The sequence below is a fragment of the Orycteropus afer genome, unplaced genomic scaffold, assembly GCF_000298275.1.
Source record: "Orycteropus afer afer isolate SDZICR_OR568_19922 unplaced genomic scaffold, OryAfe1.0 scaffold00084, whole genome shotgun sequence".
Lineage (NCBI taxonomy): Eukaryota > Metazoa > Chordata > Mammalia > Tubulidentata > Orycteropodidae > Orycteropus > Orycteropus afer.
Window position 1 is genome coordinate 5,121,859 of NW_006921671.1, and position 14,039 is coordinate 5,135,897.

At 38.0% G+C, this 14,039-nt stretch overlaps 1 protein-coding gene across 1 annotated transcript in view; it reads left to right on the plus strand.

The window, feature by feature from the left end:
* Window positions 1–833: 833 nt before the first annotated feature.
* The window catches only part of PKP4 (plakophilin 4), a 307,598-nt gene continuing 294,392 nt past the window's right edge, over window positions 834–14,039 (plus strand). The window contains exon 1 of the mRNA XM_042781077.1: window positions 834–965. Within this exon, the coding sequence (XP_042637011.1) occupies window positions 834–965 (132 nt within the window). The remainder of the gene's footprint in view (window positions 966–14,039) is intronic.

Sequence of the window (14,039 nt, forward strand, 5' to 3'; positions counted from 1 at the left end):
GCATCTTTTTGCAGTCTTTTTTATATTTGTATGAAATCTGGATTATGTCAGTAATTCTGCTAACAAGCACATGGCTCTCAGTATGTGTTATCTTAGGAAAAGCACTCAATCTCCTGCCAAGAACCTGTTCCTCTGTCATAAGCTAGGTAGGGGCCTGGAAAATAGATTCTGTTTTCACCACTATCTCCGTACAAAACCAAAACTAAGCTCACTGCCATCCAGTCGATTCTGACTCATAGCGGCCCCCATTGGTTTTCTGAGGCAGTAAGTTTTTACGAAAGTAGATTGACCCATCTTCTTTCCGCTGAGCATCTGGTGTGTTTGAACCACCAACCTTCTGGTTAGCAGTCAAATGCCTTACGTGCTGTGCCACCAGAGCTCATATTTAGTTTCTTGATAAGATAAACAGTTTTATTTACATATTTGTCCTGTGTGCTAAAATGTAGCAATTTAACAAGTTTCTAACAACTTACTGTCTTCAGTATATTTTTAAATAAGACTCTCCCTCCTCAACCTTTTTCATGTCATTTTCTGTGATGATGATGTTTAAATACTTCCTAAGTATTTACCATTATTATTAGCAGTAGTATTAATGGTATTTTTGGCATTATTTTTAGTGGTCAATAGTAGTATCCATACTTCTGCCCTAGATGTTGCCTTTCAGAAATCAAATAACTGTAAGGAAATGATGTGATAAGTGTGTGTAGAAAGAGAAATGTTAAGTCTTGTAGTTCTTAAGAACCATCAGCAAATCTTCAGCTCCTTGACTGTTCCTGCACAGAAGCCTATTAGAACCTGTTAATTAACCCTTTGCCTGCTTCATTGCAGGAGGAATGCCAGCTCCTGAGCAGGGCTCTTTGGTGGAGGAGGGGCAACTGCAGACCCGCCAGGAAGCTGCCTCCACTGGCCCAGGCATGGAATCGGAGACCACGGCCACCACTATTCTAGCTTCTGTGAAGGAGCAGGTACAGCCTATTAGTGAAATTCCAATTAATTATTTCTTCAATGCCTTTAAAATTAATCTTTGGATATGTTTTAAATTAGTCTAATATCCTTGACGCCTTCACGTTTTCTAATTATAAGGTATTTACATCCCTGAGTACATTGGGATGACTGGCATGTAGAGCTGCTCCAGGTGCATATCCGGAACATGCAGGATACTTGTGCATCTGCAAGTAAGGACAATATCGATGGTGATCGGTGTCTCTGTCTCTCACACATTGCAGAGTGTGTGCATGCACGCAAAGCTTGTAAAGCATATCTCAAAGTGCTGACTTTTCATGTCAGATCACTGGCAACTTGATGCCTGTAAGATACTTAGGTATTTTGAACATTAACATAGGTACTTTATAGGGTTGTCTTCGTGATTTATTTTGGATGAAGGCTATATTTGTTGTGTTTGTCTGAATCAAAGTATATTCATTTTGTGAGCTAATGTTCTAAAACTTGTCAAACTGTGCCAGTTTGCTTCAGTGTCATGTTTATGTCGATTTTTAAGGTACTAATGCTATTTATGCTTCAAACCTAAGTAGACTAAATTAGATCTTATCTGTTATGCTTAGAGAAAATTGGAATTCTGGAACTTAATTTCTTAAGATTTAAAAGCTTAATACGGTAAATGTAAATTTAAAGCTCCAGGGATAGTTTTCCTTTCTGCCCTCCTTTTAAAAAAAAAAATCAGGATAATTCTGTTGGCATAATCTAATATTAAAGTGTTTTTTTTTCTCTTAAAGCTTGTGTTAAGCTAATGAATTTTTTATTCTCAAGAGATAGAAAAACTTAGAGGTTGTATATGTTTTGAGATGTTCTTTAACAAATCATTATCATCAGTTCAAATGACTAATGATGACAAAGCACAAAGGAATATTTAAGCTAATACCTCATTATTTTACTATTTGCTTAACTTAAGCTAGATATGTGGCATGAAAAATTGCTCCAGAACTATGACATATGTCTGACATTGGAATGTGTTTTCAAGAATGATGATTTCATAGCTCATCCTAGTAGCAAAATGTCAAAATATTTTCCATTCTTCACTGAAATTTGAAGTCTCAGAACATTTTACAAACTAAAAATTTGAGAACACAAGAGAATTATAGTCAGTACTGTTTTTATTTTCCATCCAGTTATAGAATATCTAAGCTTTTATCACTCGTTTTCTTATGTTACTTCAGAGCTGTCCAGATTTAACCCAAGGAGCTGTAAGAAGAGAAGGTTTTGATTTATTGGAAGCTGTTAGCATTAACTGCATTTTGATGAAAAATGAGGGTAAATTTATCAAAATGACCAAAGCTGACTTAAAGCTAGAACTGTGTGTAGTAAACAGAGCAACAGGAATTTTATGGTTTGTACTTTGAAACCAGATAATCTGCTAATTAAAGAAAATATGGAAACCTATTATGAATATGGGAGCTCTGGTAGCATAGTGCCTAAGGCACTTGATTGCTAACCAGAAGGCTGGCGGTTCAAACCCATCAGCCACTCCTCAGAAGGAAGATGGGGCAATCTACTTCTGTAGTGATACTGCCTCAGAAACCCAAGTAGGGGTTGCTATGAGTTGGGTCTGACTTGACGGCACATAACAACAAAAAAAAATTGTGAATATGGCCCTAGAATTCCTTGATTATGTTTTGTATGAAAACAACATTTTTTGAAAGAATGCATAATTATTTTTTTAAAAAAAAGTCTCATTGCCATGCAGTATTTGTAGCCATGAGGTAATGATAGCAGCTCCATTGGTTTCAAAGAGCAGACCATGTTTGGTGGCAGTTATTTCTCAGGAAGGTTATTTTCATTAGCGTGCAAAATGAAGGGACCCTTTCAGTGTGACTCAATAGGTGGTCTGGGTTTCTGTCCTGGCTACTGATAGGAAGGCATCTCTGTTTCTCTATTTTCTCATCTATAAAATGATATGGGCATAATAAAAGCTGTTATGAACATGAAATTAACATATGTAAAATGCTTACAATAGTGCTGATGCCTTGTAAGTACTCTTCTTGTTGTTGTTATATGCCATCAAGTCAGACCCGACTCATAGTGACCCCCTCCTTGGATTTTCCAAGGCAGTATCACTACAGAAGTAGATTGCCCAACCTTCTTTCTGAGGAGTGGCTGTGGGGTTTGAACCACCAGCCTTTTGGTTAATAGTCAAATGCCTTAGGCCCTATGCTACCAGAGCTCCCATGTACTCTTAGTAAGGGCTAATATTATTTCTATCATCATTTCTGTATAAGAAGAAAATACTCTTTTTAGGATTATCTGGTAGTTCTATTTTTCAGTATATATATGCATTCAGCAAACTTTCTGTTGTACGTTAATATCAGAGGGCAAAAGCATTCTGAATATATAGCGATGTCTGCATGGCATTAAACTTCAAAAGTTTACCATACTGGTCTCACAAATTAGAACAGTTTCATGTATATGAGACATGTTGTTGTTGTTATGTGCCATCGAGTCAAACACAACTCATAGCGACCCCTCCTTGGGTTTCCCAGGCAGTATCACTACGGAAATAGATTGCCCCATCTTCCTTCCGAGGAGTGGCTGGTGGGTTTGAACTGCCAGCCTTCTGGTTAGCAGTCAAGTGCCTTAGCCACTGTGCTACCAGAGCTCCTGTATATATGAGACATAGAGGATGTGAAAAATGATTTTGTTGACATGCTAATTTAGGGCAACTCCAAACATAATGTCAAGTCATTTGGTTAAAGAATGGCAATGCATGGTCTTTGAACACTGTCCTAAATTTTAACAGATAAAGTCAGGGTTCTCTCTGAGCAAAGTACATACAGCCACTGAAGTAGCTCACGCATACTCCCTCATGGGCAATTCATGGTAAGTAGTGAGAAAAGAAATGATAAGCAACCAGTAGGAGTCTTGTAAACAAATCACTAGTCTGTTAAATATATGAAACTGAATTTGTTGTTGTTGTTGTTATATGCCAGCGACCCCTCCGTGGGTTTCCAAGGCAGTATCACTATGGAAGTAGATTGCCTCATCTTCCTTCTGAGGAATGGCTGATGGGTTTGAACCGCCAGCCTTCTGGTTAGCAGTCAAGTGCCTTAGACACTACTCTACCAGAGCTCCCGAAACTGGATTTAGGGTGGCATAAAAACAGTTAATTCTTCTTCCATTTCCTTAGCATCCTCCTATGCCAAGAGCTGTCCCTTGTTCTTTGGCATAGTGCTGGAATGACATTTTCTCTCTTTTATGAAGTGATAACCTTTCACATTTGATGTCAGTCACATAGATGCATACCTACACAGATATGGGAAAAATTTCTCTTTGGCAGGTAGAAAAAAAGAGCCTTCTTCTGTTCAAATGCTAACTCCTTCATGAAGACATGTCACCCCAGCCTGAAGTCAAATTTCTAGTCTGACCTACTTCAGTGCTTTATAACAGTGCTATGACTCTTTTATTCTTAGTGGTTACCATGAATATTACATTTAAGAACTTGTATTTATAACATTCTAGGGTAAGTTTGTACGTACTTAACTTAAGTAACGTACCATTCCTTCCCCTCTTTTGTTATTATTTTTATTAATTGTGTCTTTATATTTCATGTGCCCTGTAACATAATTTTATCCTTGACTTTTATATATTTGCTAGTTGAAAAACATGAAGGAGAAACATTTAGATTATCAAGCATGAATACCTTCTTTTACTAACTCTTATACTTGCCCATGCATTTCCTTTTATTAGGGACTTTTCTTTTTAAGTATAGCTTTGAATTACTTTCTAGTGTCTTTTCCCTTCCATCCACAGAACTCCTATAAGTATTTTTTGAGGGCCACTCTGGTGGATCTGTAAAGTCTCTTTGCTTTTGTTTGGCAGTGAGGGAATTTTATCCTCATTCTTGAAGCATAGTTTTGCTGGGTATGGTATTCTTGGTTGAGTTTTTCTCTTTCAGCACTTTGAATCTGTCATTCCTTTGCCTTCTGGCCTCCAGTGTTTCTGAGGAAAGATCAGCATTTAATCTTATTGTATGTGACTGTTTGCTTCTCTTTTACTGCTTTCATGATGCTCTCTTTATCTTTAACTTAGAGAACCTAACTATGTTATCTCTTGGTGTAGATCTCTTTGGATTTATACTGCTTTGGGGGTTCTTTGGGCTCCTTGGATTTGTAGATTCATGTCTTTCAGTAAATTGGAAAATTTTTTTCTCATTATTTCTTCAAATATTCTTTCTGTCTCTCCTTATTATCTCTCTCTGGAATTCCCATGATGCATATATTAGGTCCCTTCCTATTGTCCCATAATTCCATTAAACTGTGCCTAGCTTTTATAAGCCTCTGTTTTTGTTGCTCTTCAGCATCTGTAATTTTATTTGTCTTATCCTCTAATTTGCTTATTCCTCTGCATTAAATTTATAAATTGTTTATATATGAAACAAATTTATTATTAAAGTTGTTGGTAAGTCATTCTGTTGTGTTTCTCATTTCAGTTTAGTATCTTTTTCTAGATCCTCATTTTGTTCTTCCATTATTTTCTTTATTTCTTTTAGCTCTTTGTCTAATGTTTCCTTTAGTTTTTTCATTACATTTAATATTATTGTATTATATTATTCCTTTTTTTTTTCATAATTTGGTCAGCCCTAGATGGGCTTTCACACCCTTAGTCATGTTTATTCGAATGGACTATTTTTCCCTGTTCCCTTTTTGTCTTGTGATTTTTTGTTGGGGCTTTGGAATTTCCAAGGTGTTACTTTCTCAGTTTTTCCAATTTATGACTGTACTGCGTTCTGCAAGAAACTAAGGTGGGCAGAGTCTTTGGCCTTTGCTTACTATTTCCTGTTGCTCTTGTGATAGATGGCTCTTTCTCCCTCCCTAGTTTAATTGGTATTCAGAAGTTTCAGATCTTGTTTTTCAGCCTTCAGTCTTTCTGAAACACAGCAGAGAAAATGCTATGGTCAGTTTGTCAGTCCACTCAAACAAAAAACAAACTCAGTGCCATCGAGTTGGATCTGACTCGTAGTGACCCACCTCTCCTTGGGTTTCCAAGGTGGTATCACTATAGTAGATTGTCTAATGTTCCTTCTGAGGAGTGGCTGGTGGGTTTGAACTGCCAGCCTTCTGGTTAGCAGTCAAATGCTTTAGGCACTATGCCACCAGAGTTCCTTGTCAGTCCACTAGTAGACACCAGTGCTCAGGCAAGATGCTGTGTACTCATTAGTCTTCCTACCAGGGGTGAAGTCTTCCTCTCTCTGGTTAGTACTCCCTTTCTCTGTTTCTGCAATCTTGTTTTTAATTAGAAAATGCACACCTAGCAAGACCCCTTCAGAGCTTGTTGTTACCCTCCAGTTTTGCCCTAGGTTTCCTTCTATGCGCAGGGGAGGCTGCTTATATCTAAGCTGGTATTCAGGGAAAGCACAAGTAGACTTCTCTCTAATTCAGAAGGATAAGGGGCTGGAACTCCTGAGAAAGACCTCTAAGAGAACTGTTTTGTTAGTTTCAAAGCCCTAATAGCCGTGTGGGGAGCTCTGGTAGTGTAGTGCCTAAGGCACTTGACTGCTAACCAGAAGGCTGGCGGTTCAAACCCACCAGCCACTCCTTGGTAGGAAGATGGGGCAGTCTACTTCCGTAGTGATACTGCCTCAAAAACCCAAGGAGGGGTCACTATGAGTCGGTTCTGACTCAGTGGCACATAACAACAACAATGGCCCTGTGGTGGTTGTGAGAGCAGTCTCCACTTCGGTGACACCTTTTGACCCCTGTGCAGAGAACCTTCTGTAGGAATTTGTATCAGTTCAGCAGCCAACAGTTACTGGTTGGGGGAGGGGTAGTCATACTATGTACAGACCCCCAGGAAAGTGTGGCGTGTTGCTATCAGAGCACTCTCCTCTAAATGGTTGGCTGTGAGTGCAGCTTCCATTCAGGACTTCTGCTTTGTAAGACACAGCAGCCTCAGTCAGCAGCCCATAGCACCAATGGGAAATGGAGGCATGCTAAGTATAATTGACCCCCAGGGAGGTTTGTCCTGTTGGTTTCAGAGGCCAGAGCTATGGAGTGCACAGGGAGACCAGGTAGAGTGCTGACTATGGGAGCAGACTCCACTGCAGGACCCTTCAATAGCAATTCATAGCAGGCCTGCAGGGGACAGTGTCCAGGTAAGGGAAGGGTTTTCATGCTCCAAATGATCCTTCAGGGAGGTCTGCCTTGTTACTGTTAGAGCTCTCCCTATAGTATGCTAGCTGTGGGTGTAGCCTTCACTAAAGATACTGTCTTCTTATCACATAGCCCATTGCTATGTGCTTCTTTGGATTACATAATCAGCTACCTAAGGACAGTGCCATATTTAAAATACTGTTTTATCCAAGTGTTATAAGATGCTGCTCCTTCCCTAGCACCTTAAATATATTAACTTGCAATAAATGATTTTCAAGGAGGGAGACGATGAGTAATAATATCAGATTACTTTGTCATCATTTTGTTGTTTTGTGAGGACTTTGTAGCCTGTAGCCATATTCATAGCAACATTACTAAGCAGGAGAGCTCCACTAATGGTACCTACAAAAGTAGTTACTCAGCTGTACATTCTTTTCCTTAAGAAAATTTGAATTGAGCTATATATATACATAATGATCCAAGAATTAAATCTGATCTCTGCTTGGAGCAAATAAAATTTTTTTTTTCATATTGATGATCCGATGATGACATAGGCAGTATAACTGTCATCTCCCATCTTTCCAATTTAGCTGAAAATTAAATTGAGAGGATGAAAGTATGAGGCATCTTGGTGATGTAAAAAAATATCCACCAGCATCATGTATACTAGGTGGTAAGGGCAACTGGTAAAGCAACCTCTTTTAGTTAAGCATCCTGCTTTGAGAGAAATAGAAAGTCAACCCATAGGAATAGCAAAGTAATATTATCCTTGAACTTGAATCTGAAATTACAGGAAGTGTCAGTTGAACTTCAGCCACCAGTTGGTTATAATCAGTATCATCATTTGACAGGTTCTACTGTTAAGGTCAACTCCTAATGAAAATTCATGAGTCTAAGATGAACATAGACTATAGAAATGAGGAATTTTTTGTATCCTGGTTGCTTTAAAATGTTTGGCAAGTTCTGTATTGGTCTAGTATATACCTTAATATCTTGTGTGTTGATATGTAGATAAAGAAATATGACCAATTGTTGTGCCACATAAAGGCCCTGCCTTCTCCTATGAAAATGGTTGACTAAAGCGAAATGATTCATCTTGGAAATGGGCAGCACACCTGTGGATGCAGAAGAATTGGAATTTGATACACCCCTGTCTCTTCATCCAGAGCCTCACTGCCAATCATTTTGCCCTGAAACTTAGTAGGATGTAGCAGAATACTTTCTTACAGCCACAAGGAATCCCTGAGCCAAAGGCTGAAGGCCTTTGTACAGGTTTATTATTATCCATTGGTAGAGTACATGGCAGTTTTTTAGTTGATAGGATATGATCATAGCTCTGTTATAGAAACATTCTGTAAGAGAAGACTGTATGATCAATCATAGATAGAGTTAATAAATGTTAACAACTTGTTAGCTGTCTTTAGGATACAACTTAATTTGTGTTCTGTAAAATTACAAATGCAATATTTTATGAGAATTGCTTAGCAATTGAGATCTCTATCTGAGCTTAGCTGACTTCTACACACTCTAATTCTCATTCTGTTGTTTTCGCATACACCATACTCTTATTTTTGGTTTATGATTTGAGAAACTTGGAATCCAGATTTAAAATTGAAGCCAATCCAGTTAGCATAAAATGGTAAGCAAAGAATATTGTTGTTAGGTGCTGTTGAATTGATTCCAACTTAGAGTGTACAATAGAACAAAATTCCTGGTCTTGCACCATCCTCACCATTGTTCCTGTAGTTTGAATCCATTGTTGCAGCTGCTGTGTCAGTCTGTCTCCTTGAAAGACTTCCTTTTTTTCACTAACCCTCTGCTTTACCAAGCATGATGTCCTTCTCCAGGGACTGGTTCCTCTTGATAACATGTCCAAAGTACATGAGATGAAATATGTCCATCCTCACTTTTAAGGAGCATTCTGGCTATACTTCTTCCAATACAGATTTGTTCATTCTTCTGGTAGTCCATATTGTATTCAGTATTCTTCACCAATACCATAAGTCTGGAGCTCTGGTAGCATAGTGCCTAAGGCACTTGACTGCTAACCAGAAGGTTGGAGGTTCAAACCCACCAGCCACTCCTCGGAAGGAAGATGGGGCAATCTACTTCTGTAGTGATACTGCCTCAGAAACCCAAGGAGGGGTCGCTATGAGTCGGGTCCGACTCCACGGCACATAACAACAACATTACCATAAGTCAAAAGTATCAATTCTTCTTTGGTGTTTATTCATTGTCCAGCTTTTACATGCATATGAAGCTGTGGAAAATACCATGGTGAGGTTCACCTTAGTATGACATCTTTGTTCTTGAACACATTAAAGAGGTCTTTTGCAGCAGATTTGCTCAAATGCAATGCCTCACTTGGTTTCTTGACCACTGCTTCCATGGACATTGATTGTAGATTCAAGTAAAATGATACCTTGGCAATTTCAATCTTTTCTCCATTTTTTATGTTGTTGCTTATTGGTCCAGTTGTGAAGATTTTTGTTTTATGTAGAAGTATGATCTATACTGAAAGCTATAATCTTTGATCTTCATCAGTATGTGCTTCAAGTGTTCTTTGCTTTTAGCAAGGAAGGTTCGGTAATGACAGGTTGTTAATGAGCCTTCCTCCAATCCTGATGCCATGTTCTTCTTCATAGAGTCCAGGTTCTTGGATTATTTGCTTAGCATACAGATTGTATAAGTGTGGTGAATGGATACAACCCTAATTCACACCTTTCATGATTTTAAATAATGCAGTATCCCCTTAGGAGCTCTGGTAGCATAGTGCCTAAGGCATTTGACTGCTAACCAGAAAGCTGGCAGTTCAAACCCACCAGCCCCTCCGCAGAAGGAAGATTGGGAGATCTACTTCTGTTGTGATTACTCCTTGGAAAACCAAGGAGGGGTCGCTATGAGTTGGATCCAACTTGACAACAGTGAGTTTGGTCTGGTCTAACGACTGCCTCTTGGTCTATGTACAGGTTATGCATGAGTACAATTAAGTGTTTTACAATTCCCATTCTTCATAGTGTTATCCATAGTTTGTTTTGATCCATACAGTCAAATGCCTTTGGATAATCAATAAAACACAGGTAAACATCAATCTGGTATTCTCTGCTTTCAGCCAAGATCTGTCTGACATCAGTAGTTCTATGGCCTCTTCTAAATTTGGTTTGAATTTATGTCTGTTCCCTGTTGATTCAATAGTTTTTTTAATTATCTTTAGCAAAATTATACTTCTATGTGATATTAATGCTGTTGTTTGATAATTTCCACATTCTCTTGGATCACCTTACTTTGGAACAGTCACAGCTATGGATCTAAAGATGCAAGGAAAGCATAGCCATGGTAGAGCACGCTGATTTTATGTGTGTTCCTCTTACTCTGGTGAGGTCCCACATAAGTACTAAATGGACTTCTATTCTTATCTTTGATTAGTGAATTTGGTGAGTGCAATGTCCCCCTTTTGTAATGTTTTCAAATAAAATACTTCCTTTTCAAGATAATGATTTTTAGATTTTGTAAAAATTTAAAATCCTACTTTCAGTGTGTCCATATTAATTTCAGTGATATTTAAATGTTAAAGAGTTACAGAAGAGTCATTCCAAAAAAACCAAACCTACTGCCATCGATTGATTCTGACTCATAGCTTTCCTATAGGACACAGTAGAACTGCCCCATAGGGTTTCCAAGGTTATAAATCTTTACAGAAGGAGATTTCCACAGCTTTCTGTTGTGGAGCAGCTATTGGGTTTGAACCAACAACCTTCGGGTTAGCAGCCAAACACTGTAACCAGTTTGCCACCAGAGTTCCTAATGAAAGTTCATTAGAGATTTTTAATTACTAAAGACAGAATAAGGGCATTTGGAACTCATGTGGCCTGTTGGTATTACTTCATTTTTATGTGGATATGTTAGCCTCAGTAATTATACACCCTTCCTGTATGGCAGAATGCCCAGAACTGAACAAATTCCAGTACAATTATTTACTTTATTCCTTCGAAACTGAAACAGCTCAATTGTTATGCACCTGCCTTTGCAACTTCCTTTTTTTTGGTCCCTAAATTTATTTACAGTAAAATAGTTCTCTGTGACACACCTCAGTTACATGCAGAGGACTTTGAAAAGACAGAATTTTTATTTTAGCTGTAAACAGTCATATCTTATGGTTTATCTGTAAGGCTGTACAGTAAATGCGGTGCCTAAAACTTCAAAATTTTCCTATCGGTAACTTAGTGACTTGGTAATTTTTCCTGTTAGTAACTAAGCTACCATGACAGTTTTATAGTTTTTGTGTAATGTTTATGAAAGTCTTCCATGCCCTGAACTGTATCATCAAACACAGGTAAAATTGAATCTTTTTTTAGTGATTTCTGTGGAACTAGCAATTTTTACAGCTTTATCTCCTTCGTATTACAGAAATGAGGTTCAAAATGAGGTCAAGTGATAGAGTTGCTGTGACACTATTTGGCTTGTGTTCAGGAATTCTGAATGCTAATCCTTGGCTTTGGGAGATCAGTTCTCTTAAGTTGCAAGTACCATAGTCAAAATTTCACATATATCTTCATTTGTTAATGATGCAGCCATATGATCCAATGGATAACAACAACCTTCGAGGGCGTCTCCTAGCCCTTATATTGCTATGGTTAAAGAATGTGACAGAGTATGGTTATCAGATTTATTCAGATTTTGAGTGTGTAATACTGTCTTCAAGGAGCTTTGCTGATACGGTGGTTAAGGCACTTGGCGGCAAACCATAGGGTCAGTGGTTCAAGTCCACCAGCTGCTCCATGGAAGAAAGATGAGATAGTCTGTTTCTGTAAAGATTTAAAGCCTTAGAAACCCAGTGGGGGTTGCTATGAGTTAACTCAACTTGATGTCAGTGAGTTTATTTTTTGGACTTTAGAATATTGTCCTCAGCAACATAAACAATTAGATCCTCAAGTTAGCTAGTCACAAGTGTATACATTTTACATCCGCCCACATTTTCTGATAGTCTGATGGCTGATCAGTTGACCCTTTAGGAAGTTTCCCAATCTTACATGTCTCAGGTATACATTCTGCTAACTGTATATTCACTCCATTTGATTTATTTGGGGGTATTCTTTTGGTATATTGACCTTGCATTTGACTTTGAAGAGTCTTTAAGTTCTAGGGAGTTGGTCAGTCTTCATCTGCTGTTTATACATATGCAGAGATGGGAGTACATTGTAGTGCCCCAAAATATTAGTTAGGTTAATGAGCTAAGAATGTTAACACGCTCACTGTCCACCTGTACTTAGCTTAGCCTTGCTTTTAAGACATACAAAAAATGTTTTTGGAAAACCTACTGTGGCAGGGTTCTGTGCATGAAAAAGGAGACATACAAACAGATATATTTCATGTAGTTTCTACCTCAAAAAAATGTGGAGGCATAAACCATATTTTATACTTTTTTGGGGGATAATTGGCATGTTATGAATATTGAGTAATTGAAATGGCAAGATCCAAGAGCATGTGTACTTTTTTTCCCTTTTTGTATTTAAGTAGGCTAAGGTATGAATTGTATTATGTCAGTTTTATGTAAATTTGTTAACTGAGGCATTTTAAACTTTAATTTTTACCTTTGAATTAGCATTATCTTTCTTTTACATGCACAAGTAATAGAGTATTATTCATTTGTTAACACTTAATGCCAAAATTGACTTTGCATATTTAAAATGATAATTTCCTTTTCAATTGAATAGCACCTAGTTCACAATTCTAGTGCAGAGTTAAATTATGAATATATGGAATAATTCTCCACCTGTACATGCAAACTGTGTGCTATTAAATTTTGAAATGAGTGACTGCTGAGTTGGTGAGATTAAATGTATGACAGAATCATTCAGTATTGATTTCTCTACTCTGCATGCTTGTTTTTCTTTTTAAACTCACTTCTGGAGAGGAAAGTATTTCAGAAATATACATTTCCCTGAGGTATAACTCTAAAGTACTCCATAACTGGAGAAAATAGTCTATTCATTGCCTATCTTCGTGTTGAAGAATTCTCAGTTCTAAATTGCCATTTTGTTATTTTTGTCTAAATGGGTCCATGTGATCTTAATCTGTTTTCATTTTATGAGTGTATTTTTTCCAAAGTGATCCAATATGCTTATACTTAAGTAATGTTATTTAGGTTTTGATTATTTCATTTGTCATTCCAAAGAAATATTGATGAAAATTTGAAGTTCTTTTCAAATTGTTAAAAGACAAACGCTATGACTCAGCTTATAACCCACGCCAAATCCACTGCCGTTGAGCCCATTCTGACTCACAGCAACCCCCATTGGGTTTCCAAGGTTATAAATCTTTATGGAAGTATGTTGCTTTATCTTCCTGCTGTGGAGCAGCTGGTAGGTTTGAACCACTGACCTTCTGGTTAGCTGCCAAATGCCTTACCCATTATGCCACCAATGTTCCTTATGACTTAACTTATAGAATCTTAAAAGTTTTTATGCATTCGAACATATTACACAAAACATTGTTCAACCTCCTACTTTGGCGAGTAGTGACTGGGATCTTAAAAGATTGAAGCTGCCATCTAGATGCAACGATGGGTCTCTCCTCATCCAGAGCAAAGAATGAAGAAAACCAAAAATTCATGGAAACAATCAGTACTAGCGACTGGTACTCCATCTGATCTGCAGCCTATATGACTGTGAGACCAGAAGAACTAGATGGTGCCTGGCTACCACTGTCATCCACTTGGAGGGGGATCTATGTAGGAGATCCTTGATAGAGAGGAAGAACAATGTGGAACAAAACTCAGAATCATTTGGAGAAAAAAAAAGGTGGGGAGGAGGGACCAGGTTTGCTGGTCTGATAGAGCCTGGTGGAACCACTGAGACTATTGCCCCTGATGGCCCTTCAGGTCTGGAATTGAACCCACACCTGTGGCTTCCAGCCAAACAAAAGACAGGTATATGAATT